Raw genomic sequence first — 23,866 nt, 5'->3', positions numbered from 1 at the left:
TCTGTATCGTTGGGCCATTGTAGCCCTTGCGTCTGCCTCTTTGCAGACTGATATCTATCGCCGGCCTATTAGGTAAGTCTGGCCGCAGCGTTTTGTATAAGTTGAAACCTATTTGAAGTTTTTGGGCAGACCTCCTTGCAGATAATTACAGTAGTCTACCCTTGATAACATCACTAATTGAATCACCGTTTTACATTGATCTACTGGTAGAGGCAGAACCTGTTGAGGCTGATGTATATGGAAAAAGGCTGACGGAACAGACTGTATTAATCGGTATATTCATAGAGCGCTTACTATCGATATACACACCCATACTCTATGCTCCCTGCTCCGGAGATGGAGGTAGGCCTAAATCAGACCACCAAGAAAAGTCCAGGCCGCCTAGTGGGCCACCATGTAATTGCTCCTCTATCTTATCTCCATTTAATTTTAGCAGATTAGATGGCTTCCGTTCTGCCTTCGTCTTAAGGCAGTGCTGGAAGTTCTCAGCTACAGACTGTCTTCTCTGATCTCAATCTGTGTGTAATTTGCAAGAGAAACAATTGCAAGCTGTAGGAGTGGAAAAATACAACCTATGGAACCACATATTGAGTGTATGGGGCTAGGGGTACACCAGACGGATTCCCCGACAGTGGCAGTAAAATAATACTCCTTGAGCTTTATCTTTTTGGGTTGTATTTTGTTTTTTTAAACTGGTGCCTTTCTTTCATCCCACTAAGTTGTGATCATGTTGAAATTGTGGAGTGAGACCCTGTGTCAAACTTGGCACTCCGATCCAACAGAACCACCGCTGGTCTACCTCCGTGATCCCAAGTTTCTCACAGGGATTCCGTAACTAATTAAAGTGCGAACCTAGTACTGTGCTGAGCCCAAAAACTTGATTGTGGTGGATGCAGCAAGCCATGTGCTTCTATGAATTGTCAGTTGTTTATGGACCTAAATCATTTTCGCAGTTTCACAGATAAAGGCCAAATTGATACAGGCCTAAAATCTCTCATTACAGAATGTAATCCTACGTACCGCATAGTCCCAGCGATGCACCCACTTATTTACTCAGCACCACTAGTATGGAAAAGTTTTATATCCCAACTGTTGAGGACACAGTGGCTTAGGTGAAGAGACATGGTTTGCAGCGTTACTCTTACATCCTTGCCCTTAGCTGATCTCAATAAGGAGGTATTCCTGCCACCTTCATCACTGATAGGAAGGCCTCCAACTCTTACACACTTATAGCCATGCAAGTAGCTACATCGCCTGACGAGGCTTTGATGGAGAATTCCCCAAGGAGTGCCTCACCCGAGAGCTCTCAGAAGGGGCATCCTTCCAGGAGGTTGGCAGAGTCAATACAAGGATGGAGCCTCGTATGTGTGGAGTGGGATGCGCGTCACCTGATGCTATTGCCCCGGTTGCAGGTGCCCCATCAGATGCACCTGCAAGAAGTGTATGTGCTGTATGTGCTGTGGGGTGCCACCCGTATACTGGATACCTGCAGTCACTGAAGCCAATGGAACCTCCATGCTGGCACGGGCTTGCCAAAAAACAACCCTCAACCGGTTGAGGACAGTTTTCTCCAGATGAGAAAAGGCTTTTGTTGGGTTTCAGTCCAAAACTGACCCTTTGGACTGAATCGTTCTGGATGGAACCAGAAATAATGTTTTTTGTCCGACAAGACTTAAACTCTGTATTTAAGGTTTCTCGTTGCAAAAGCGTTCTGTCTTTTCTTTTAATTAAGTTCTTGTATATGCTTTACCTTCATGGAGGTGAATTATACTGTCTTTCAGCACAGTTCCTGTCTACCTATCAGGCTTGGAGCCTTTTCTAAACTGGCCAATACTGTAAAAAATAAGCAATTGTAAAGCCAGTAGGTCTGGGTTGGCTACTAGTCTTTTGACTTTGCCAGTGTAGTTTTGTTTTATAATTTCTTTTATAAAACCATATTGTTGGGAGGAACTGCGGTACCCACATCAATATATTTAAAAAAAAAGAAATTGGACAAAAACAAAAACATTTTTCTTCATCACTAAAACCCTAGAGTATAAGGGGAACTACGTTATGTTCAAACATACGCCTTGTGAAAAAGAAGAATGCCGTCACTCATCAGGGAAGTTAACTAATAGCTGAATGAGCTGAGCAATCTCTTAACGTTGTATGCTGTAGTGAGTGATATTAAAAATTAATGACAACAGCAGAGCAATGGAAGAAAAGGACTGGCCTAAAGCCTCTTTAAGTAAATATATATCATTTTAGCAAACTCAAAAGCTCTGAGCATCAAAATTGATGCTTTGCTGTCTCTAAGATTCTTTCATGAATTGTAGAAACATGTTGTTACTTCCATTTTCACTTATTGCAAAAGGGGGCAGACAATTGAACAAGTTCCCCACATAGATAGGATTCGAGGAGTGTTTTAGTACACATCCTCACAGATGTGGGCTCAAACTTTGAGATCAATATTGGACTTAATTTTCCTAAATTAGTATGTAAAGACACAGAAATTAAAAATGGAAGCCTTACAGTCATGCCTCTGCTGGAGGCGAACAAAGCGATACCAGGATCAGCATGGTGAGGGCAGTCTCCATACTGTGGTTGGGCCAGAAACCTGATTGCATGGTGTCGAGGAGCTGTTGTTCTGAGGTAGTGAGTGAGTTGTTTGTTGATAGTTCTCTCCATGACTTGGATAGAAGGGAGATCGGGCAGTAGTTTTAGTTGAGTGGGGTCTGCCAAAGTTTTCTTTAGCTGTGCGTTGACCATCGTTTGTTTCTAGGCATCTGGGAACGTCTCTGTGCAGATTAAGTTGTTCAGGATGCAGGTGAGGAATTCGCTGATAGGGGCAACGATGTAGGGGGGCAGGTGTCCGTTGATGCCCCCGAATGGATAGTCCTCTTAATGTTGGCTGTTTCTTTAGTAGTGTTTCCCATGAAGTAAGGGTGCTTTTGTGGTTGTTAGTGGGTAGGCTAGGTGCGAGAGTGCAAGGATTCAGTTGGAGGTCTAAGTTGTTGTAGATGGTTTTGATTATGTTGCTGAAGAAATCCAAGAGAATGTTGCAGAGCTTCTGCAACGCGGGTGATGCTGTTTGTGTTGGAGGCTGGTGAGGTGAAGTCTTTGATGATCGCAAAGATTTCCTTGCCACTGTTGGAGCTGTTGATTCTATTTGCTAGGGCCTTCTTCTTGGTTTCTTTGATGATTTTCTGATGGTGTTGTCTCAGGGCTGCTTTATGTCTGTCGTTTTTAATGTGGTTTGTTCTCCATCTTCTTTCCAATTATTTGTAGAGCAAGAGCAGCTGAACTCTTAGCATCATTGGGATTTACCATGAATGAGCCAAAGTCACATCGCAAGGGCTTCCATTCATTGGAGTTCAAGCCTTTTCCACTGCTGCAATGAGTCTGAGACTTTCAGGATATGATCCTGATGTTTCAGGCTCGAACCAGGTGAAGGGGGTTCTAAGGTGTATTGGCATGTTAGCCTCGTTCATCCTCCTTGTCAGTGACACCAGATGAGACATGCAAGCCCTACAGTGGAACGTGAAGTCCCAGTTGGTCCATCATGAAGGCCCCGGTTCAGACATACTCCGGTCTTGGACGAAACGGCCCATGATCTGCAGAGCTAGTTGACCAATCACAGTCTGTCCTATGGCAGGCAATTCTCCCTCCTCCACCCAGAGCTGTTGATGGTGGCAGACACATCGCTGCTGGGTTAGTGGGAGTTGCTGGGGGTAAATTGAGATCAGAGGCTTTTGGTCTCCAATGGTGGGATGGCTCCACATCAACCTATTTGCTCTACAACCATCCGTCTGGCCCTGAATGCTTTCCTGCTGCCCATCAGTACAAATAGGTAACATGGTGAGATGCTCGCTACAGGCCTAGCTGCTGGGCGTCCTTTTGTTTTTGTCTTTAGCCCAGCAAGGCCTTCCATCGGAGACTGTAAAATCTTATATGTGTTCACTTTCGGCCTTTCTCTATTTGTCAGACCAACCATCTTTGTTTAAATCACCTCTTGTGTCGAGGATTATTAAAGGTTTGACACACATGTTCCATCCCAAACCGTTTGTAATATCACAAATACCACAAGGGGACCATAACCTTGTCTTGACATTCCTCATATGTGTGCCTTTCAAATGTATGCATAGCTGCTCGTTTCATCTCTTGATTGTGAAGGTCTACCTCATTGCGATTACGCCAGCTCATCAGTTGAGTGAACTGCAGGCACATTTAGTGCAACCACCCGAGCTTTTTTCCAGACAAGTTGGTGCTGAGGACTCAAGCAACCTTCTTACCGAAAGTCGTAATTCTTTCTGTTTGGGCTAATTGAACACACTGCCTGCTTTCTTTTCTTCCCTCTAGGAAGAGGAGGAGAGGTTCCATTAGTTGAACCCCACAAGGGCTTTAAGTTTTTAATTTGATCATTTCAAGGACCTTCGAGTGGACGATAACATTTTGGGGCTTCTTCAGAGTGAAGAAAGGGAATGCAGTACAGAAGAGAACCCTCTTGAGGGGGGTAGTACTCGACATTAAGATTTGCTATTCACTGGCCAAGACAGCCCTCCCGCCGGAATATTGCAGCAGGAATTAGGAAATTTGGCAGACAACAATTGACATTTTGAGGCACAACAATTGAAATTTTGCGGCAGACTATTGCGTTTTTTGCGGCAACTGATTTTAGTGACATTTCAATCAATAATACTTTATTTTTGTTTATAAAATCATAAAAGCATTTACAGCAATAACATAATTTAACTTTTTAATAAGAGCAATACATAATACTAGGTTTCCGTCTGGGGCAGCAAACCAATTTTGAGTGAGGCTCCCAAGTTTTTGATTATTCCAAATCTCATACTAAATGGTATCTCAAAATATTTTTTTCAGCCTGGTATCAATTGCTTTGTTCATTTTGTTTGGGTAGAGCACTTCCTGCATTTTAACAAATCCACACAGATATTTAACCTTCTTGGGTTAAGGGGTACGCACACTTTTATCAATGCTAACCAGCTCCGCAAGGCCCTGTCTGTAGAGCATCAATTCAGGCCTCGCCCAGAGGCGCAACCAATAAAGTAAAATCTTTAAGAGCACCACAATGTTAATTTGAGTCAAACCCAATTCAAGCGTAAAGGGATAAGTGGTAAGCCTGGGGGGTAAGCTAAACAAGGACCTAATAAATTTGTTCTCAGTTTGTGTAAGCAGAGACACATTTGCACATCCCCATAATTCCACCCGTACATAGCCCTGCGCGTGCCGTGGCCTTATATACCTTGAGAACTGGTGATACTGCCCCTCCCGAGGTTTCCTTATGTTATCTTTCTTGCAGGTTGACAGCCAATCCACTGCTCCATTGATGTACAAGCTGAACAGTGTGGGGGCAAGGACACACACACTCTTGTCTCACTCCTCGCTTAATGGGTATCATCTCCGTCAGATCCCCTCCCAAGTTCCATCTGACCTGCACACAATTATTCCTGTGTAGTAATTTCAAGATTTTTAGAAGATCCTTAAGGATACCATATTTTTTGATTACCTTCCAAAGGTTATCCCTGGGCATGAGGTCAAAAGCGACCCTCAAATCTATGAAGACCACATATAAATGGTGCTGTCTCCGGGTGACATTTTTCCAACATCTCGTCCTAAAGTGGTACACCAGGTCCAGCGCACTAACACTGGATCTAAAGCCTGCTTGATTGTCAGAAGGGATATTGTGTTCCGAATACCATGCTAGAAGTCTTGATTGCATCGGGCTACAAAAGATTTTTTGACTGTTGTCAATCGGGCTTATCGGCCTATAATTGGAGTGGTCCTTCTGGTTCCCCTTTTTAGGTCTCGCCTGGCGACGCAGAGCGAAGCGCTGTCGCCAGCGAGATCTATTGTTGTCGACTTGCCTCGGAAGGGGGACAGGACATGTGCACTCGCACAAAGGATTTCAATTGTGCACGTGTTCGTGAACGCGTACTGCGGCGTGACGCGTGCACATCTCACGGCGCCCGGACATGCCAAGATACTGCACTACGGATTTTGAAAAATGCCAAGTGCCCTGTGGACACCCTCTGCTCTGCCACTTACGAGGATGTTCAGAGATTGGAAAAATAAATTAAGATAGCAGGAGACATAAAGGATTTCAATTATGAACGCGTTGCACCTAGCCAAGCTCTCCTTCACCGGCTCGGTCTGCAGGTTCCCTTGCCGTCTCTTGGCACGCCGCAGGGCTCTCCTCACCACTAAGGAGCCCCATCTTCCCTCTGGTGCCATGCAGTCTGCCTTGCTTTCCGCCCGCTCCCTCTGATGGGGCCGGGACTTCAGCATGGAGCCTGCAGGGTTCCGGACGTCCTCCCTGGCGGTTCCTTCCTGTTTCTTTGGCAGGCCCGCCCACGTCCCAACGAAGGCTGCCTGACTTCGGTTTCGCCGCCATCTGAACCGGATGCAGGGAGTGCGCCCGCGATGTCGCCTCCGTTGTTTAGCTTGTTCCTCCTACCTCCCATGTATGCTTGCATGAGGCACTTGCAGAATGTGCAAACATTAAAATGCTGCTCGTTTTTTTGGGGCGATGTACTAATGAACCCCGGATTTTTAATTTATTTTAAACCCAACACCCTTTGGAGTGCATGATTCTTCTTACTGTCTCCCCTGTCTGCTACTAACATTTCAGATCTACCCCCCACCATCTACATGTTGCACCCCGACTCCCCAAAGTATATTTGCTTCCTTTGCCTCTCCTATGTGTTATTTATTTATTTTACACAAAGCTAAGTCAGGTCCTACCTCGCTGCTCTCCAAGATGGGTGTCTAACCATCTTAAAATGGTAAATAAAAACATAAGGGACACCATGTCGTGGTGCATTTGCACATATCCATATACTGAAAAACGAACCCCTATGTTTCTGTCACCACACTGGTGCCAGCCACTTTCCTAAAGTTTGCAGGTTCCACATTCTATGGGTGTGCTTTCAAATGTGTATTTTTATTGAATGATAGGTAGTCCCGGTCACCTGCTACACATTGCGCCTTGCGGTTTAAGATTCTTTTTTTGTATTGTTATTCATCCATTCACACGCTTTACGTTAATATAGCCATAGCTTTACTGTATATTTGCTATAAAAGCTTAAAATATGATATAGTGTGCACTTTTTTCTTTAAATCATCACTCTACTGCAACAAAAAAACTGCCATTTACAATGCCAATAGCTCCAACTCCAACAAATGTGAGACCTATTGCATTGCAAATGCTTGTTATAAATGGGGACAATAATGACCCTCTCCAAGATGGTGGGATTGCCCCACCCCTCACAATGGCATTTGTCAGGGTATTTAAATATGAAACTCAAATTTCTGGCAGCGACTAATATAAGTCTCCAGGAATGCCATCAAGTCCAGGCGCCTTTTCTCTCACACGCAGAGCGTGCCCGGTCTCCTCTTTGCTATACTCTAGAGAGGTGCCACCCCCTAACCCAAACTCTTCCCCACTATGGGCTGTCAGGGACTCTCTGCCAAATTGCTGGTGCTTCATTTGGCCATTTGCTGTATAGATCTAAAAAATGGGTAACTCATTCATCAGGTTGCACTTGACTTAGAGATCTTTCTCTAAAGGCCACGACCCATTCCATATTAAGTCCGAAAAAGGCTTTATGCTTCAATTACGTAGATCAGTGAGTTCCTCCCATTACGCAGCCTCCCTGTCTCGTTTAGTCTTACATAAAATAACCTCCTTCTTGCCTCCCTAATCTTTCTTCAATCCCCTTTTTGTACTGCCTTTAAAACCACTAATTTAGTAAGGCCCTACATTCTTGGGTGTACCTCGGAGATATTGTGAGTGATTACCCCTCTTTACTACTTTCGTGAAGAAATTTCGCAGATGCTCCATCAGGTGACAATGAAGATGCAAAAACTTTAGTGGGCGATAAACCGTAATCTCAAATGGGGTCAGTACTTCGACAAACGATTTTATACATTTAGGACTGAGTGGAAGTATTTTCAGCTTTTGTTGCCTACTTAACTCTCTTCTTATTACTTGGCAAACCCTTGTTTTAATAATATTATTGGGCAGAGTTAAATCCAATAGACCAGTAGCATTCAGTTGGGCACCAAGTGCTTCATGGTCACTGTCTGTCCTAGACACAACTTCCATATCAGTTACATGTGGCTAAAACAAATTGTCCATCATTATATAGTCTAAGTCGCTATTGTATACTCCTCTTTCAAAAGTTGGACATGGCGGTTGATCAGCTGGTGTAGAACCATTTAGTATCTTCAGCCCACATATGATAAGCGTTTCCATGATTTGGTTAGTAACTCTAGGGAGCTTTTTCTCTACAACCACCACAGGGGCAGAAAGCCCCCTGGGTATAGACAGTGCCTATAGGTCTAACAATCCTACAGACAGTTGGATATTGCAATCCCCCACAATTTCTTTTCAGAGGATTATAATGTAACTGGTCAATCATATTACGAAGTCGTTCTATTGTTGAAGACTCTACGTTGGCCGTATATACGTTGATCGTATGTAGATATTTATAATGACAATTTGTTTAGCTACCGGCCTCCTGTTGATATGACTATACCCAATATTGAGTGCTACATTCAGTTGAAATTCTCTTTATTTTTGAGAACATCTATGGTCTCCACCAGATCCACAAGCCTCCTGACACTCTTACCGCAGGTTGTATTGTATTGTAATTGCATTTATATAGCGCTTACTACCCCTGACAAGGCGTTGAAGCGCTTCTCCGGCGAGTAGCACGCTACTCTGGAACCCATAAAGGATTAGTGTTTAATGAGTATAGTGAAATATGAAAGTGATTTAAGTGGTGGATAGGTTAGTCCATTATTTGGATTCAGAAGGATAGAAAAGGGAAAAAAGGTTTATGTTTAAATAACGCTTGTAACCCCTGATGGGGTGTTGAAGCGCGCTTCTTTTGGGGGGCGAGTAGCACGCTACTCCGGAAACCCATAATGATGGAATTGCATTGATGAAAAATGTAATAGTGTCATTTCTTAGCTATGTCCAAATAAAATGGTAATCTGCCGAAAAAGGCTCCCTTAATCACAATAACATGTTGCCTGTCACCTATGCTCTAATCTCATCTTGCAAGATTTAATGACACAGAATCAACCTTGGATGTCAGAAAGAGATACCCAGGATGTCAGAAAGAGATACCCATCTACTTGCTGAATTGCACAGCGTGAAACTGATAAAAAGCAGGGATCAATCCTGGCTTCCTGCTTGATCTGTGTGACCCTAGGCAAATGCTTTATTTCACTGAGCCTTGTTTTCGTTCTTTACCAGATATTCAGGATGTGCGCTGGCCCCAAAAATCTCTCTTGTGTTTGCTGTAATAATCTATAATAGAACTCCAGCTTCCTGCTTGACCAAATTGTGTGATCTTAGGCAAATACTGTTTCACTGAACCTCATGTTCATTACAGAAATGAGAGCACATTCAAACATGTGAGTTCAGGATGTGCACTATACCAAAACTTCCCCTTTATATGGATCGAATTATTAGAATATTGTCCTGTCTATAATAATAATATAGACCACTAGTAGTGGGCGCATGACAACTGACTAATTTCTCTTGATTAACTGATATTGTTGCTAGGGTTCATGAATATTTCTGAAACTACCACTTTTGATAAATGTTACTCAATGCAGTAAAATAATTTAATGTACTGAAATACAAAACATCAAAATACTAAAGAAATACACTTTAAAAAAAAAAAGATTCCATTTAAACTTTTATCATAAGGTCAAAGGAGAACCTTGACTGGCCTCTGCCCATTCATTCGCTGGCTCCCCATCTATAAATGTACAGCTACAGAGCAATAACTTCGCATTTGTAGAAAAGAAAAGAAAGTTAAATGTCTTGAATCAGTATTGCTTTGTAAATAAACAAATACTGCTGTTTTGTTTACAGAGAATTTACTTTTCGTTCCTGTTACACTAATGCAAAGTAAATGCTCTATAATGCCGCTTCTCTTAAATAAATCAGTACTGTTGATGACTTTGTTTTCAAGTACATGCTCTCAATTGTTGCAGACAATGGAGTTTTTCAAAAAATAGGTGACCTCACTCAGCAGACAGTCTTCTTTTTGGCATTCCCAGTAGGGCACCCACTACGGTCAATATTATTTTCCTCTGGGGTACGATGGCTGCAAGCAAGCTGAGCATCACACGCTTTTGCCCCTCAGGTAGGCAGGTAAATGCTAGGACGCATTCACTGTCTGCCAGGCTTCGATCCACAGCACCTCTTTTTTGTGGTGAATGCACAATTTGCAAAAAGCTGGGGGGACAGCCAAGAATCAGCCCCCAGAAGCTCTAGGAGTCCATTCCACAAGGGCCAAGGTCCCTACCACTGCATTGCCGCCAGGGTTGCCAGTCCTTGATATCTGCCATGCTGCGACATTGGCGTCAGTGCATACATTCATGAAGCATCACTGCCTTGATAGCCAGGCCTCTAAGGAAAGACATTGTGCCTACTCAGTTCTAGAAGAACTTTTGGCCTGAGCTCATTCCATGGTCCTCCACCTAGGGGAGTAACTGCTTTGGTATCCGTTTTAAGGTGAGAAATCTGCGGTTAGAAGTATCCAGCAGAAGAACAATTTACTTACCTTCGATAACTCTCTTTCTGGTGGATACTCCATTTAACTTCTGATTCCTCACCACCATCCCACCTCCTCGTTCTCTAGAGTGACCTCTTTTTCACATCTAAAAGGTCCCAGAGAAAAGACACTAAATATTTTTTGAGATACTTGCTAAAAAAAAATCTTCCTGTTGTGAGCAAAGAGGATCGCCACCATATCTAGCTGCAATCTTTTTTTAAATGTAAACACTGTTTTGAGTAGACCAGTCTTTTCATCTTTTGAACCAGCACACAAGGTTAGCTTAAATCATCTAACACTTAAAACCACATTTTAATCATGATTACTTTCTTGCATAGGGTTAGTGAAATATACGCAGTGACACTTCAAATCCCATACATGTTTGATTTCCACATTAATCAAGCCATTCAACTACCAGTATTTTTGCAAAACCATAAAACATTGGCGGAACAATTACTGCGTGCGCTGGATAGTAGTATACATGTAGCAGATAAAATTCATAAGAAAAATTTTACATTTTATTTTTGGAAGGCCGCATCTGTCGTATAGCCTGTCATAAAAGGAACTATTGCTAGGCGGATTGTAGAAGCCTTCCAATTACGTTACTCCCTGGAAGGTAAAACCTTATTGGGGAAAAAAACTATGCCCAACAAGGCAAAAAAGGAGCTTTCTCAGCAATATGTCAATTGGAAAAACTCAGTTTATAGTGCTACTGTATAAGGGAAACCATATTGGGAAAATCCAAGTCACACCCAGCAGGTGAAAAGGGAGGTTATTCAGTTTACATTGGCAATGTGTTCATTAAGAGCATATGCGCAGCTGCTACATGACTGACTATCAGTGCACACTTTGACATTATTGCCCAGATACTCAAGCACAGAAATATTCTTTAGTCGTGAGGGAGAAAGAAGAGTCCGAGAAATAGAAGAAGAGACAGATCAAGGCTAATACACCAGATCTGAAAGGAAAGGAATGCAAAAGTGACAAGTGACGTGTTGACACCATATCAAGGATAGCAGCAGAGAAAGAAGAAAAAAGAAAATGGATATGAAGAAGAAAGCCATGTATTCAGGAAATTTGTGAAGGGAGAAATATTAAGTACAAGCAAAAAAATAATTTGTTTTCTTAAGGCTTCCGAACATTAGTGTCCATAGCATGAGGTCAAATAGTTTGGGGAACCATCTATAACTTAACAGGAGCATCAAACGATCTTGTGGTGCCTTCATGGCATTTGTTTACTGGTACTCGACAGGTAAGTCCCTTTCCTGAAAAGGCGAAGTAGAACTGTATAGTTGATGCTCAGCATATGAATGTAGAATAGGTGCATGCTGCCAAAAGTACTAGTTACTTACCTGTAACCCTAGTGGTATGGCTTGAAACTCCTCTAAATTCACATGACCCTCCTGGCTCCTCGCTGAAGGGAGTAGTGCTTCCCCAAAGTAACACGACTAAAGATTGGCTCCATTAATCTTTATGTACATCTCACAGAACAGAGGAAACCTAATCTGAATAGCATTGTGAACTTATGGGTTGGCATCTGGATGGGTCAGGATGGCTCTGCAACACCCAAAAGTATATATAAAGATATTTTCTGAAACCAAACACTAGATCCCGACATATTGAAGCATGTGACTCTAAAAGAGTTACAAGAGGCAAAACTGATGTTGCAGGTAAGTAGCTGCTTTCTTTTCGAGGCATACCAGAACTGTAAAACCAGCCGCTGGGATTGCCCAATGGAACTGTCGTCTTTGCATCAGCTTTGGAAGGATCAAAGGCTGAGTTGGGCCTGACAGTAAACCAAGTGTGATCTGCCGGTTAAACGTGAAGCTACTTCTGAAAGGGCGGTGATGGGACTACATCATCTTAATTGCAAGCAGTGCTTTCTGATGATGCTGACAGCAGGCAGGTGCAGCAACATCCTGGTGAGAATGGTGCCAGAGGATAAACTTTAGAAAACTGAAAATATTTACTTGTCCTGGAGATTGGGGTAACAACACTATTGTATTCCACAGGATGTTACTGTAATGGCCACTTAAGCTGAATAATAGTGACACTAATCATTACAGCCCTACAAGTTGGCAGACTGGCCAAGTAGCAAGGGCTTTATTAAAAATGCCTTACTGTGTGCATTATTGTGTAATTAATGGCTTCACTGGCAACAGAAAAGTTGCAGAACTGCAATGGCTCGCTGAAAATACGCCTCTTGCATCTTACAAAGACCGAACCCCACTTGTTTACGCCTTTGGTAGCGCCCAGACTGACGCAAGCTGGAACCTGCAGGTTGCAAGCACATCTATGCAGGAAATGCATTCGCTCGCTGACATACCTGACTATTTGGTATCACACAACAAGTTGCTGCAGAGCCAGGCTTGGCATGGGTGTAATCTGGGTACACACACGCCCTGAGGACAGACCGCATGGATGAGGTGATGGGACTTGTGAAAGGTTGAGTGCACAAACTAGAACATTGTCTTTCTGGCTGGCTGGTAGAGACTTACACAGATTATAACATAGTGCACACCACAAAGGGAATTGCCTCTTATTACTATTACAACTGAGTACCATGCATAATGTCTGCTCCGGATGCAGGAAAGGGTCAGTCCGCCTTACCTGTGCAGGTTACACTTTTCTATGCAGTGGGAGCTCAGCCCACCAAGCAATCATCCTGTCTAAAGACAAGTGTCTTGAAAAGTAGATGTAGGACATTGAAGTCACCCATAGCATCCTTAGCATCCTATGCTTTGTAGAGCAGAGAAGCTTGCTTTGAGCTTCATCCAACATGTTCCTGGTGGGAGTATGGTGCAATTGACTTTTTCAAGAGGTCTAAATGGAGGGGAGCCACCTGTAACGCAGCAACCTCCTACCCCCTCACTGCTTCTGGTTGTCTCTTCTTTCTTCCCTTGGTGATGCAGTTTCCCAAAGTATTTGCCAGGTCTTGAAGTTGCATCTCCAAAGTTAGAGGTAAATGAGACACTGTATAGAGAAATTATGAAAACAGAGGACAGATTTTAAATCTGTGCAGTCTGATGAAATGAGGAAGAATGTATGTATGGTAGGTAGATAGTGTTTTACAGGATGATCTAAAAAAAGGTGACTACAACTACACTTCATAGAACTAGGTCTATGATGTGCGTACATTTACACATTTTCAAGGATTTGTAGAACTGTGTAGGTATGAGTGGAAATCCTCAAAAAGTTTAGTTTTTGAGCGAGACTCCTTGCCCACCGGCGCCAAAACATCAGCATCGCTGGCAATTTGCTGGATACGGCATGGTGGATTACTTTGAGAACTCAGTTAAAAGTTTAAAAAAACATTCATGGGCAAAAAATCATTTCTCTGTTAAAATAGATATTCTCTACATCCCCATGAAAAATGGTGGCGTGTCATTGGGGTTCACCCTCCCCTTTCTCACCCTGGTGGTGCACTCCTGTAAAATGTTTGTGAAAACTCAAAAACCTGCAAGTTTGTGTTTCTGTGCTAATTCTTCTTTCCCCAGACAGGCCCCTGCTCCACGTCTTGTCTTTTACTACAATTAAATAATTAAAGAAATAGGGTTGACCGGGTTCCAATAGCTGTTTGTGGGAGTCTTCTTCCGCAGAGCTTGTGGCCGCAGAATGATGCCATCCTGCAGAAGCTTAGCTGTTATTAGTGCAGTAAGTGCTATCTGGGAGGAAGCAGATTGGGGTAGGAAGTAAGTCAAGGAATGTGGGGCTGAGAAGCGCTCCTTCGATGAGCTGGATAGTCCGGCGGCTACTTTGAAGCACTTTAGCAGACGCTCCTTAGCACTTTCCCAAAGTGCACGGGTAGAGCTTGGCACACCTGGCCTGGGAGAGAGTTCTAAGCCCTCAGGGGGCAGCTGAAGAATTACTGGCAACTTCTCCTTCTTGCATTTATTGGCTTCCTACCTGGGGCTGCTGTTGCTTCATGTCTGGCCAACAGTCCCTGGGCTCTTGAAGTTGGTTGCCAGGTGCGGTGTGGTGTTAGAGTTGACCATTTTGTAGCCGATGCAACAGATCTTGAATGTGATGCAGACAGGAAGAGAGAGCCAATACATTTACTTAGCCATTTGAGGAGCTGGACTGCTGCCTGTTGGGTGCTCTTCAATGACTCAGAGGGGTTGGGGGAAGCTGCCAAGTAGAGCATTGTTATATATAACTCTAGTGAACAATGGGTGAGTTATTAACGTTTTTAAAACATTACTCTCCCTCCTAGTTTGGGAGGAAACTGATTGGGTGATATATTTTGCATTGTATTTTTTTAGAAACAATATAGATATCTGTTAAGACTTTGCAAAACCCATAATCTGTTGGCTCATGCTGGGAAATTGTTCTTACTTTCCATCCTTCTGTCTCTCAGGAATGGAAGTGCCATCGGCCTCTCGGCGCCTCCTATCACTGCGCTGATCACCCCAGGACCGGTACGCCACTGCCACATCCCTGACCTGCCGCTGGACGGGAGCCTTCTTTTCGAGTTCCTCTTTTTCATCTACCTGCTGGTGGCCCTCTTCATCCAGTACATCAACATCTATAAGACTGTGTGGTGGTACCCTTACAACCATCCTGCCTCCTGTACCTCGCTGGTAAGCAGCAGCGCCCTGTCCACACCTGCGCAGGTTGTATTAGCTACACTGGAGAATTGACACGAGCTAGAATCGTGAAACGCTTTCACACATCATAAGCATTTGCTTTTCCTCGCTCTGTACTTTTTTTTTTCTTTTTAAGTGATGGCCAAATATATAATGATCAGCAATCAGGGCAGCACAGATCAGTGTTGGACGGGCCGCCAGGATCTTCCTTTCAAGACCACAATCTACAACAACAGTAACCCCACTTAGCTCCAGATCATCTACTTACAAACCACACTCCCCAACAGAATCTCTGTAGTTCCATGACACAATTTCCCTGAAACATACTAATATCTCTCAATAATGTGACCCTTTGACCAATAGTCAATGCCCCTCTCTCTTTACAAAGTCCACACGAGCAAGAAATCTAATTATTCGTTGAGCAACTACCTGAGATCCCACAAATAAATGGGAAAGGACAAAATCACCCTGAATAAGTCCACCCAACATATCCGTCCTTGAACTTTACGGAAGCTGCTCCACTCAAGATTGCCATCTTCTCTGCGTGAAAAGACCATTTTGTGGCCGTACTCACCAATTCAACAAAGTAATCATGTATATTATTCAGAATAATTTCCAAGGCTGTCAACCCTATTTGATTAGACCCAGCAAAAAATGAATTTCTACCATAGTATTGAGAAAAATTACACAACATTTGTACATTTCCCCTTGCTTAAATGCACTCGATGCAGCGCCTTGGAAAACTAATAAGAAATCAAACCTTTCCTCCTGCCTCTCACCCTACAATTGATGTGTTTAAAATAGGCCCTGGAAAGTGAGATCTACGTCATATGTTTAGGATATCTACATAAGATACTTTTGTATACAAAGCCATGAGGGAAAATGATCACAAAATCTAAAATTGCATGTTCTGTCTGGCATGGATGCAACTCTCATACATCTACAATGCTCAGCAGTTGCACGTCTACTACATGTCCCCCATCAGGCCACACTCACTTGCCCCACATTTAACTTTAGAGAATGGAGATTTTAACAGACTGGTGGAAAAAGCCATTCCTGAAAGGAAAATAAGAGGACAGTCTACTGGGGTTCTTGGTAGTTTCTCAGCTGCAGGACAAGTCACTCAGTCACGATTATCGATATTGGCGCCAAACTCTGCCTGCACCAGAAGTCCACAGCAGGTCTTCAGTTCTTTAGCTGCTCTTCTTTGTCCTTTTCTTCTAGATCGGTAAAAATGTGAGTTTCTGGCGTCAGGGGTACCCCTATATTCTCAATTTAGGAGCGTTAAGGGGGGACAGGTAGTAGCAAATGGGATACTTACCTTTAAGGTAACTACACCCTCTATATGAGCACTTCCTGTAGGAAGTTGGCATAGCCCTGACCCATTGAGCTTAATTCCACCAAAAACCAAGATAGTGTAATTCTTGTTTTCGTGTTTACATCAGGTAGCCCACCTTAGGGGTGGTACTAGCCCGATAAGGAACACACCTCCTGACTAGCTAATTTTCCCACCTATCCTGGTGGCAAATGGGCCTCAGGGCAGAGGGTGGCATCTCCCAAGTCTGGTGGAAGTCTGGGTTCGATATCAAAGGCAGCAGAGTCCTTTGACGCCTCCTGCCTTTATATGCTGATTACTGAGCCTTCCTGCTTGAAGGATGGCTAGCCTCAAGCCGGAGCAGGCATTCTTTCTGCACCTGCAGGGGGCCAGTAACCATTCTGTGGTGGCAGGCTGGTCTACATCAGTCAGCCGGTACCCAAGAGGTAGGTAGGTTTCTAGGGGGGCACCTCTAAAGTGTCCTCCAGCTGTATGTATTAATGATGGACTATTATGAGATGTTTGATACCAAACATCTTAGTTACAGTGAAGCCATCATGTAGCTGGGGAACTTGTCATCACCATTGCCCTGCCAATCTACTCAAGATGGCTTCTCTGTTCACTGGCAATGTTAAGAGTCGACGTGGACATCACAGGGGCATATCTGCTCATGCACATTTGTCCCCACATGTAATATAATTAAGGCTCCCTGTTTTCCGTTTTTACTGATTTTTACAGATAAATACAGACAGAAAACCATTAATTTTCTTGTCTATATTTATTTTTAAATCTGGATGAAAACGGAAATAGGATGCTTTTTGAGTGATTCTAAATAAAATTGGCCATGACTGCCAGGCAAATACCTTTGTGGACTGATAGGTAAGGGGGTTAAAAAAAGGAATTTTAGTAAAGAGGCTTAAACAGCAGTAGCTATGCCCAAGGCTGATACTGAAATGTACATAAGTGCATTGATTTATCTTCTGCGGGTGTTCATATCACTGAAACATGGCAGGCCTTCAAGCATGACTTCATATTTATTGGTTAAATAAATGTGGAAATATACCAGTTTCAGCTTTACTTTTCTCCCAAACCCATAAGAAATATGGATAAATTCAGATAAAGTTGACAAAATATAAATATGGATAAATACAGATGAAAATGACAAAAAAATAAATACCATAAAACCGGGAGACCTAAATATAATGCCCACTGCCTTAGGTCTGTAACACCTGCTGAAGGTGTGACTCACTTATATAACATGCATTGTCTGCAGGCTTGGCACACAGGAGCCGAGGAGTCCCTTTGGCTGGCACAATACATGCTGCAGCCCTTGGCCTCCCTCCCTAGGTAGCAGCAGTACCATTTACTAGGAACTTTCAGACTGTGCTAATTCAATTGGTGAACACTTGTACAGTTTTAAGGAAAGAGATCTGGCACTTGGGACCTGGAGAGGAGAAACCCAGTGCACGTCTGTCTGTCAAATTAGCATGAGATACCAGGCAAAAAGTGGGGGTGAACATGTCAAAAAGGGGCAGTTTCTTACACCCCTCACCTAGGGAGAAACAGAGAGTGGGGCTCATTGGGAAAGACCATCATGGAAGCAGATTAAGAAGGATGAATTAAAGCTTTAGTGTCTGAAAAGCCATATCTGGTATTTATCACTGATACATACTTCAGCAACTATAGCATGCCAGGCTGGCTATAAGGTACTGGAGAGGGTGTTGCAATTATCTATAAAGGAACTTTTTAATGTGTGTGCAAACACCCTGAGAGGTGACTGTGATTCTGAAATGCAAATTGTCCTAACCACACTGAACAATATAGTAATTTTAGGAGGGGCTATTGTATATAGACTTCTTAGATACAATCCATAGTTTGTAGCAAAGAGGACTGATAAACTGTCCCCATTTGTCCTAAATCTAACTAATTCCTCCTTATAGGGGACTTTAATTTACATTTTGAGGAACAACTGGATAGTTTGAGCAGATCATTGGAAAATGAAATTAACGTTCTATTGTTACAAGAGTGGAGAGCGGGTCCAAGCCGTGAGGCAGCGCATACACTAGACATACTTTCTCTTAACTTCAGTTTGCTAATGATCCAATCAGTGGAGCCCACTATTGTGATTTTTTTTCTTAATAGTTGAAAGGACTTTTAGTCAGTCCTCTTCCCTTACAGATAAGAGACTACGGAGGCAAGATAGCTCAGTTCTGTTTTCTGACAACTTCAATTCCCCTGTGAATATGAAAGGTTGCCCCGCAGAAACAGCAGCCACTGAGCTTGCAAAGACAGTTTTCTTATCACTACATATTTGGTAAATGGATTATCAGAAAAGTGGTATAATGGTGAATGGAAGGTTATAAAACTAAAAAAGCCTTAATATCAATAGTCCTTGAACGCAAGTGGCGACGTACCAAATCATCATAGCATTTGTAAAGCGCACTACATACTCCTGAGGGTCTCAAGGGGGGTTGGGAGTGAGGGGGGGGGATGCTGCTACTGTTCGAAGAGCCAGGTCTTGAGGAGTCTCCTGTAGGTTAGAAGGTCTTCGGTCTGCCATAGGCGGATGGGGAGGGTCTTCCACGTCTTGGCAGCGAGATGAGAGAATGATCTTCTGATGGCGGTCACTCTTCGGATGCGAGAGATGGTGGCTCGGGCGTGGTCTTTGGAGTGGAGCTGGCAGGCGGGGTTTTGAGGCTGAGTCGTCTGTTGAGGTACGCTCGTCCGGTGTCGTGAAGTGTTTTGTGTGCGTGGGTGAGGAGCTTGAAGGTTATCCTCCTGTTGATGGGAAGCCAGTGCAGGTCTTTCAGGTGGGGTGTGATGTGGTTACTGCGGGGTATGTCCAGGATCAGGCGAGCAGAGGCGTTCTGGATGCGTTGGAGTCGTTTCAGGAGTTTGGCCGGCAGTCTGCTGCTGACGAGAGCCTGAATGACTGTCCTTCTAGTTTCGGTGGGGATCCACTTGAAGATCCTGCGAAGCATGCAGAGGGTGTTGAAGCAGGAGGAGGAGACTGCGTTGACCTGCTTTGTCATGGAGAGTGGAGTCGAGGATGACCCCTAGGTTTCGTGCGTGGTTGTAGGGGATGCTCCTAGTGCCGTCGGCCACAAGGAGTTGTCCCAGGCCGAGGGGGTGGAGCCGAGGATGAGGACCTCCGTCTTGTCAGAGTTCAGCTTCAGTCGGCTGTTCCTCATCCAGTCGACGACGGCCTTCATTCCATCGTGGAGGTTGGTTTTGGCGGTGTGGGCGTCCATGGTTAGCGAGAGGATCAGATGGGTGTCGTCGACGTAGGAGATGATGTTTAGGTCGTGCTGTCGGGCGACGTGGGCGAGTGGTGCCATGTAGACGTTGAAAAACGTTGGGCTGAGAGATGAGCCTTGGGGTACCCCGCAGATTATCTCGGTGGCTTCGGAGCGGAAGGCGGGGGTGGAGGTGGACTCTCTGGGTTCTCCCAGAGAGGAAGGAGGTGGTCAAGTCCAGGGCCTTCTCTTGGATTGTGGAGGCGTGCTCTTAGTGTGTTGTGGAAGACTGTGTTGAAAGCGTCTGACAGGTCCAGGAGGATTAGGGCCGCAGTTTCTCCGTTGTTAAGCATGATCCTGATGTCGCCGCTGGCGGCGATGAGGGCAGTTTCGGTGCTGTGGTTGCTGCGGAACCCTGACTGGGAGGGGTCCAGGAAGTTGTTCTCTTCGAGTAAGCTGGTCAGTTGTTTTTTGACGGCCTTTTCGATGACCTTCGCCGGGAACGGGAGTAGGGAGATGGGTCGGAAGTTCTTGGGGTCCGCCTTGGGTTTCTTTAGTAAGACCTAGATCTCTGCGTGCTTCCAGCTCTCCGGGAAGGTCGCTGTCTCGAAGGAGATGTTGATGGTTTTCCGGAGGTGGGGTGCGATGGTGCTGTGGGCTTTGTTGAAAATGTGGTGTGGGCTGGGGTCTTCCGGGGATCCGGAGTGGACGGTGTTCATGATCTTGATGGTGTCGTCGACGTTGATGTTGGTCCAGGCGAGCAGGCGGCTGGTGAGGGTGGTGGTTGTGGGAGCGGGGGTGTCGGCTGTTGCTGGGGTGGTGACAGTGTCGAAGCGGTCGTTAATGTCTGCGTTCTTGCGATGGAAGAAGTTGGCCAGCGAGTCGCACAGGTCTTGTGACGGTGGGATGTCGTTGGTGTTGGAGCTAGGGTTGGAGAGTTCCTTCACGATGCTGAAGAGCTCTTTGCTGTTGTGTGCGTTATTGTCTAGGCGGTCTCTGAAGGCGGTCTTTTTGGCGGATCTTACTAGTTGGTGGTGTCGGCGGGTGGCGTTCCTGTGGGCTGTGTAGCTTTCCGGTGTTCTTTCGCGGGTCCAGTTTTTTTCTAGTTTTCAGCAGGTTTGCTTGGAGGCCTGGAGGTCTTCGGTGAACCAGCTGGCTCTCTTGCTGGTGTGGGTGTTGGGGGGTTTCTTGAGTGGGGCGAGGGTGTTGGCGCAGTCGTTGATCCATTGTTTGAGGTTGCGGGCTGCGGCGTCGGGGTCAGTTGGGTCTGCGGGTGGGCTCTGGGAGAGGGCGGTGGTTAGCTGGTCCTCGGTGATCTTGCAGCAGCGAGGCATCTGCTGGGTGCGGTGGTGTGTGGTAGGTTTCCAGAAGGTGAAGTGGATGCATAGATGGTCGGTCCAGTGGAGTTCGGTGGTGCGGTCGAAGAAGACGCGGGAGCTCCCTGAGAAGATGGGTCAAGCGTGTCCAAAGAAGCAGAGGACCGAGTAATCTATCAAAATGCTTTGAAAGATTTGTTGTAAACAATTAAGACTAGCTAAGAGAATATTTAGTGGAAAGCATTAGTTCATCAAGAGAACTGTTTGAAATAGTAAGAGTTAGCACATTCAGTGGCCCTGGAACAGACAGCTAAAGCTTCAGTTTCCTTTAGTGAAGAGCGAGAGACATTTTTTTAAACAAGATTATGAACATGCTCTCGACATTTGGTGATCAACCCTCCATAGAGCAGGAACAATTTGAGAATATTGGACCACACCTGTAAGCTGCCGCCAACTGTGTTTTGCTGAACTGTCGGTGGGAATGGTGGAAGAGATGATGGGGAAGGTGAGATCAGGGCCCGAATTGGATCCCTGTACACACTTTATTCCTTCTTAACCTCCATACTTGCTTCACAAGTAACAGGACTCTTGAATATATCCAGTTTTCATTACCATGAAATCCAGCTTTAGTCGAACCACTGGCAAGAAAGCACAGCTCTCAACACCACTGGAGTCAAGCTATCCTGGCTGAAGACGGCTGATAGCCAGAAACTGGTCCTAGGATGCTTGATTCTGGTCCCGGAAAGACATGGCTTGGCAGTTCGGGCTGGACTGTTTCCTTTTGGCACAGGGTCAAGGCTGATTTGCATATGCCCATGTCTGAACTGGGGTGGTGTGGAGTGCAAAAAAACGATGGATTTAGGCCCAGATCTCTGTTCTGGGGTGAATGTATGACATTGTTCTGCATTCTGTCCATCAACTGTTATTTTTGCAGAAAGCACAGGTGGACACCTCTATTTTATCTAAATATTGTCCCTTTTCAATGCCGCCTTACCTGGCTAAAGTGTTAGAAAGATTAGTCCCTCGTCAACTGACCCAATATTTGGAAAGCAATAACCTGTTTTATCCTTCTCAGAAGGGATTCAGAGAAAGAAATAGTGCAGAGTCCACTTTATTGGCGGTGATAGACAATGTGAGGTCGCTAGTAGACAAAGGAAAAGCTGCTGCACTAATTCTTATAGATCTGTCTGCAGCGTTTGAGACAGTAATTCACAAGCATTTGCTTCAAAGGATACATGCAATGGCGTTGCACTCGTCCACTTTGCAGTGGCTTAGTTAATTCCTAAGTAATAGATCTTGTGGGGTGCAGTTCCCCCTTTTCGATCCAGCCCTTGAAAACTGCATTGCAGGGTGCCTCAGGGATCTTCATTGAGCCCACTTTATTTGATATCTATGTGGCACCTCTGGCAAGCATTGTGAGGGTATGGGGTTTTGAGATGATTATGTACGCTGATGATACCCAGTTGAGCATCTCCATTGATAAGCAGGCGGAGACTCAGGGAAATCTGGTCGACTGCCTCTCAGAAGTGGCATAGCTGGCTACACACCCATTGTCCAGAACGTAATGCAAATAAAACAGAAATGCTGCTTTTTGGGGGAACTGGCAAAGTCTGGAATGACTCTTGGTGGGCAATTATGTTCGGCTTTGCTCCAGAGCCAAAAAAGGTGGTACAACATTTGGGCTTTTGTAATTGATAAGTCTTTCTCCTTACAAGAACAAGTAGCGAGAGTGTGCAGGTTCAGTTTTGGTCTTTTACATACCCTTCGGAAAAGATTTCGCTGGATTTCAGTGGCATGGAGAAGGAATATTGTTCAAGTCTTCATTATGAGTTGGCTGAACTATGGAAATGCTCTGTATGTGGGCATGGCTGAGTATTTGTTCACAGGGCTCCAGGCTATTCAGACGTGGCAGCAAAATTGACGTGCAAAAAATCAAACAGGGGCTACGACCCAGCTTGTCTGAATCTGCTGCGCTGGCTCCCCGTTTGAAAAAGCGCAATCTTTAAGCTAATGCGCCATACGCACAGAGCACTCTATAATAAGGGCCCAGCAATTTTATTGAATAGTCACTTTTTATAAGCCTCCTCAAAACCTTCGATCAGCCAATCAAGATTTAATATATTACAAAAAATGTAAGAAAACCAAAACGGGAGGCCACTTTGGAATAATGTTCCCCAGAATTTACAGATTTATTAGTATTTCTGAGACAATTGAAGACCTAACTGTATTCACTTAAAGGTCTTTATTAGACTACTATGAGTGCCTCCCAAATGGGACCACTTCTTTCCCTGAAATAGTGTGACAGTAAATTCTCCAAGGAGGTCCAAACAGATGGCATACTCATGCTTGGAGCCCTCTAGAGCACCGCTCACTAAGGACTTTAAACCACACTTTCACATTTGCTTGAATACTGTTCCTAGGCCATTGATATTAACAAGTCTTTGAGTTGTTTTTAAATAAAACACAGCCAAAATGACCTTAAAACTATTTTCATCATTTTCATGAGGTTGGTTTTTGCCACATTTTAATGTTCTGCAGCTAATTCAGTTTCACTATTTTTATATCTTCCTTTGTCTATACTTGAAGTTCTTTCTCAGATCTGGATTGCATTGTCTGAGGTCTTCCTCCATGTCTTGCAGGATTAAGACTTAAGCTTGGTCAAAGCTAGCAAGTGGAGATCAAGGGTGCATACTAAGCCTTTGGCATGTTTGTGAATAGCGGATACGTTGGGTACCGCTCTGCCTGATCAAGAATTGGCCTGGCGTTTTTTCATCTGGTTTTCAGCCAGCCCTCTTCATCCACTGTTCAGTTGCTATGTCATTCACATTTTCTTCCGCTC

At 44.4% G+C, this 23,866-nt stretch overlaps 1 protein-coding gene across 1 annotated transcript in view; it reads left to right on the top strand.

Moving 5' to 3' along the window:
- TMEM39A (transmembrane protein 39A) overlaps positions 1 to 23,866 on the top strand; it is a 266,042-nt gene that overhangs the window by 131,173 nt on the left and 111,003 nt on the right. Inside the window, exon 3 of the mRNA XM_086935575.1 lies at positions 14,932 to 15,154. Within this exon, the coding sequence (XP_086791701.1) occupies positions 14,932 to 15,154 (223 nt within the window). The remainder of the gene's footprint in view (positions 1 to 14,931; positions 15,155 to 23,866) is intronic.

Source organism: Lissotriton vulgaris, chromosome 8 (assembly GCF_964263255.1).
Source record: "Lissotriton vulgaris chromosome 8, aLisVul1.2, whole genome shotgun sequence".
NCBI classification, from domain to species: Eukaryota; Metazoa; Chordata; class Amphibia; order Caudata; family Salamandridae; genus Lissotriton; species Lissotriton vulgaris.
The sequence above is the reverse complement of the archived record's forward strand: the minus strand, read 5'-3'. Positions and strand labels throughout refer to the sequence as shown.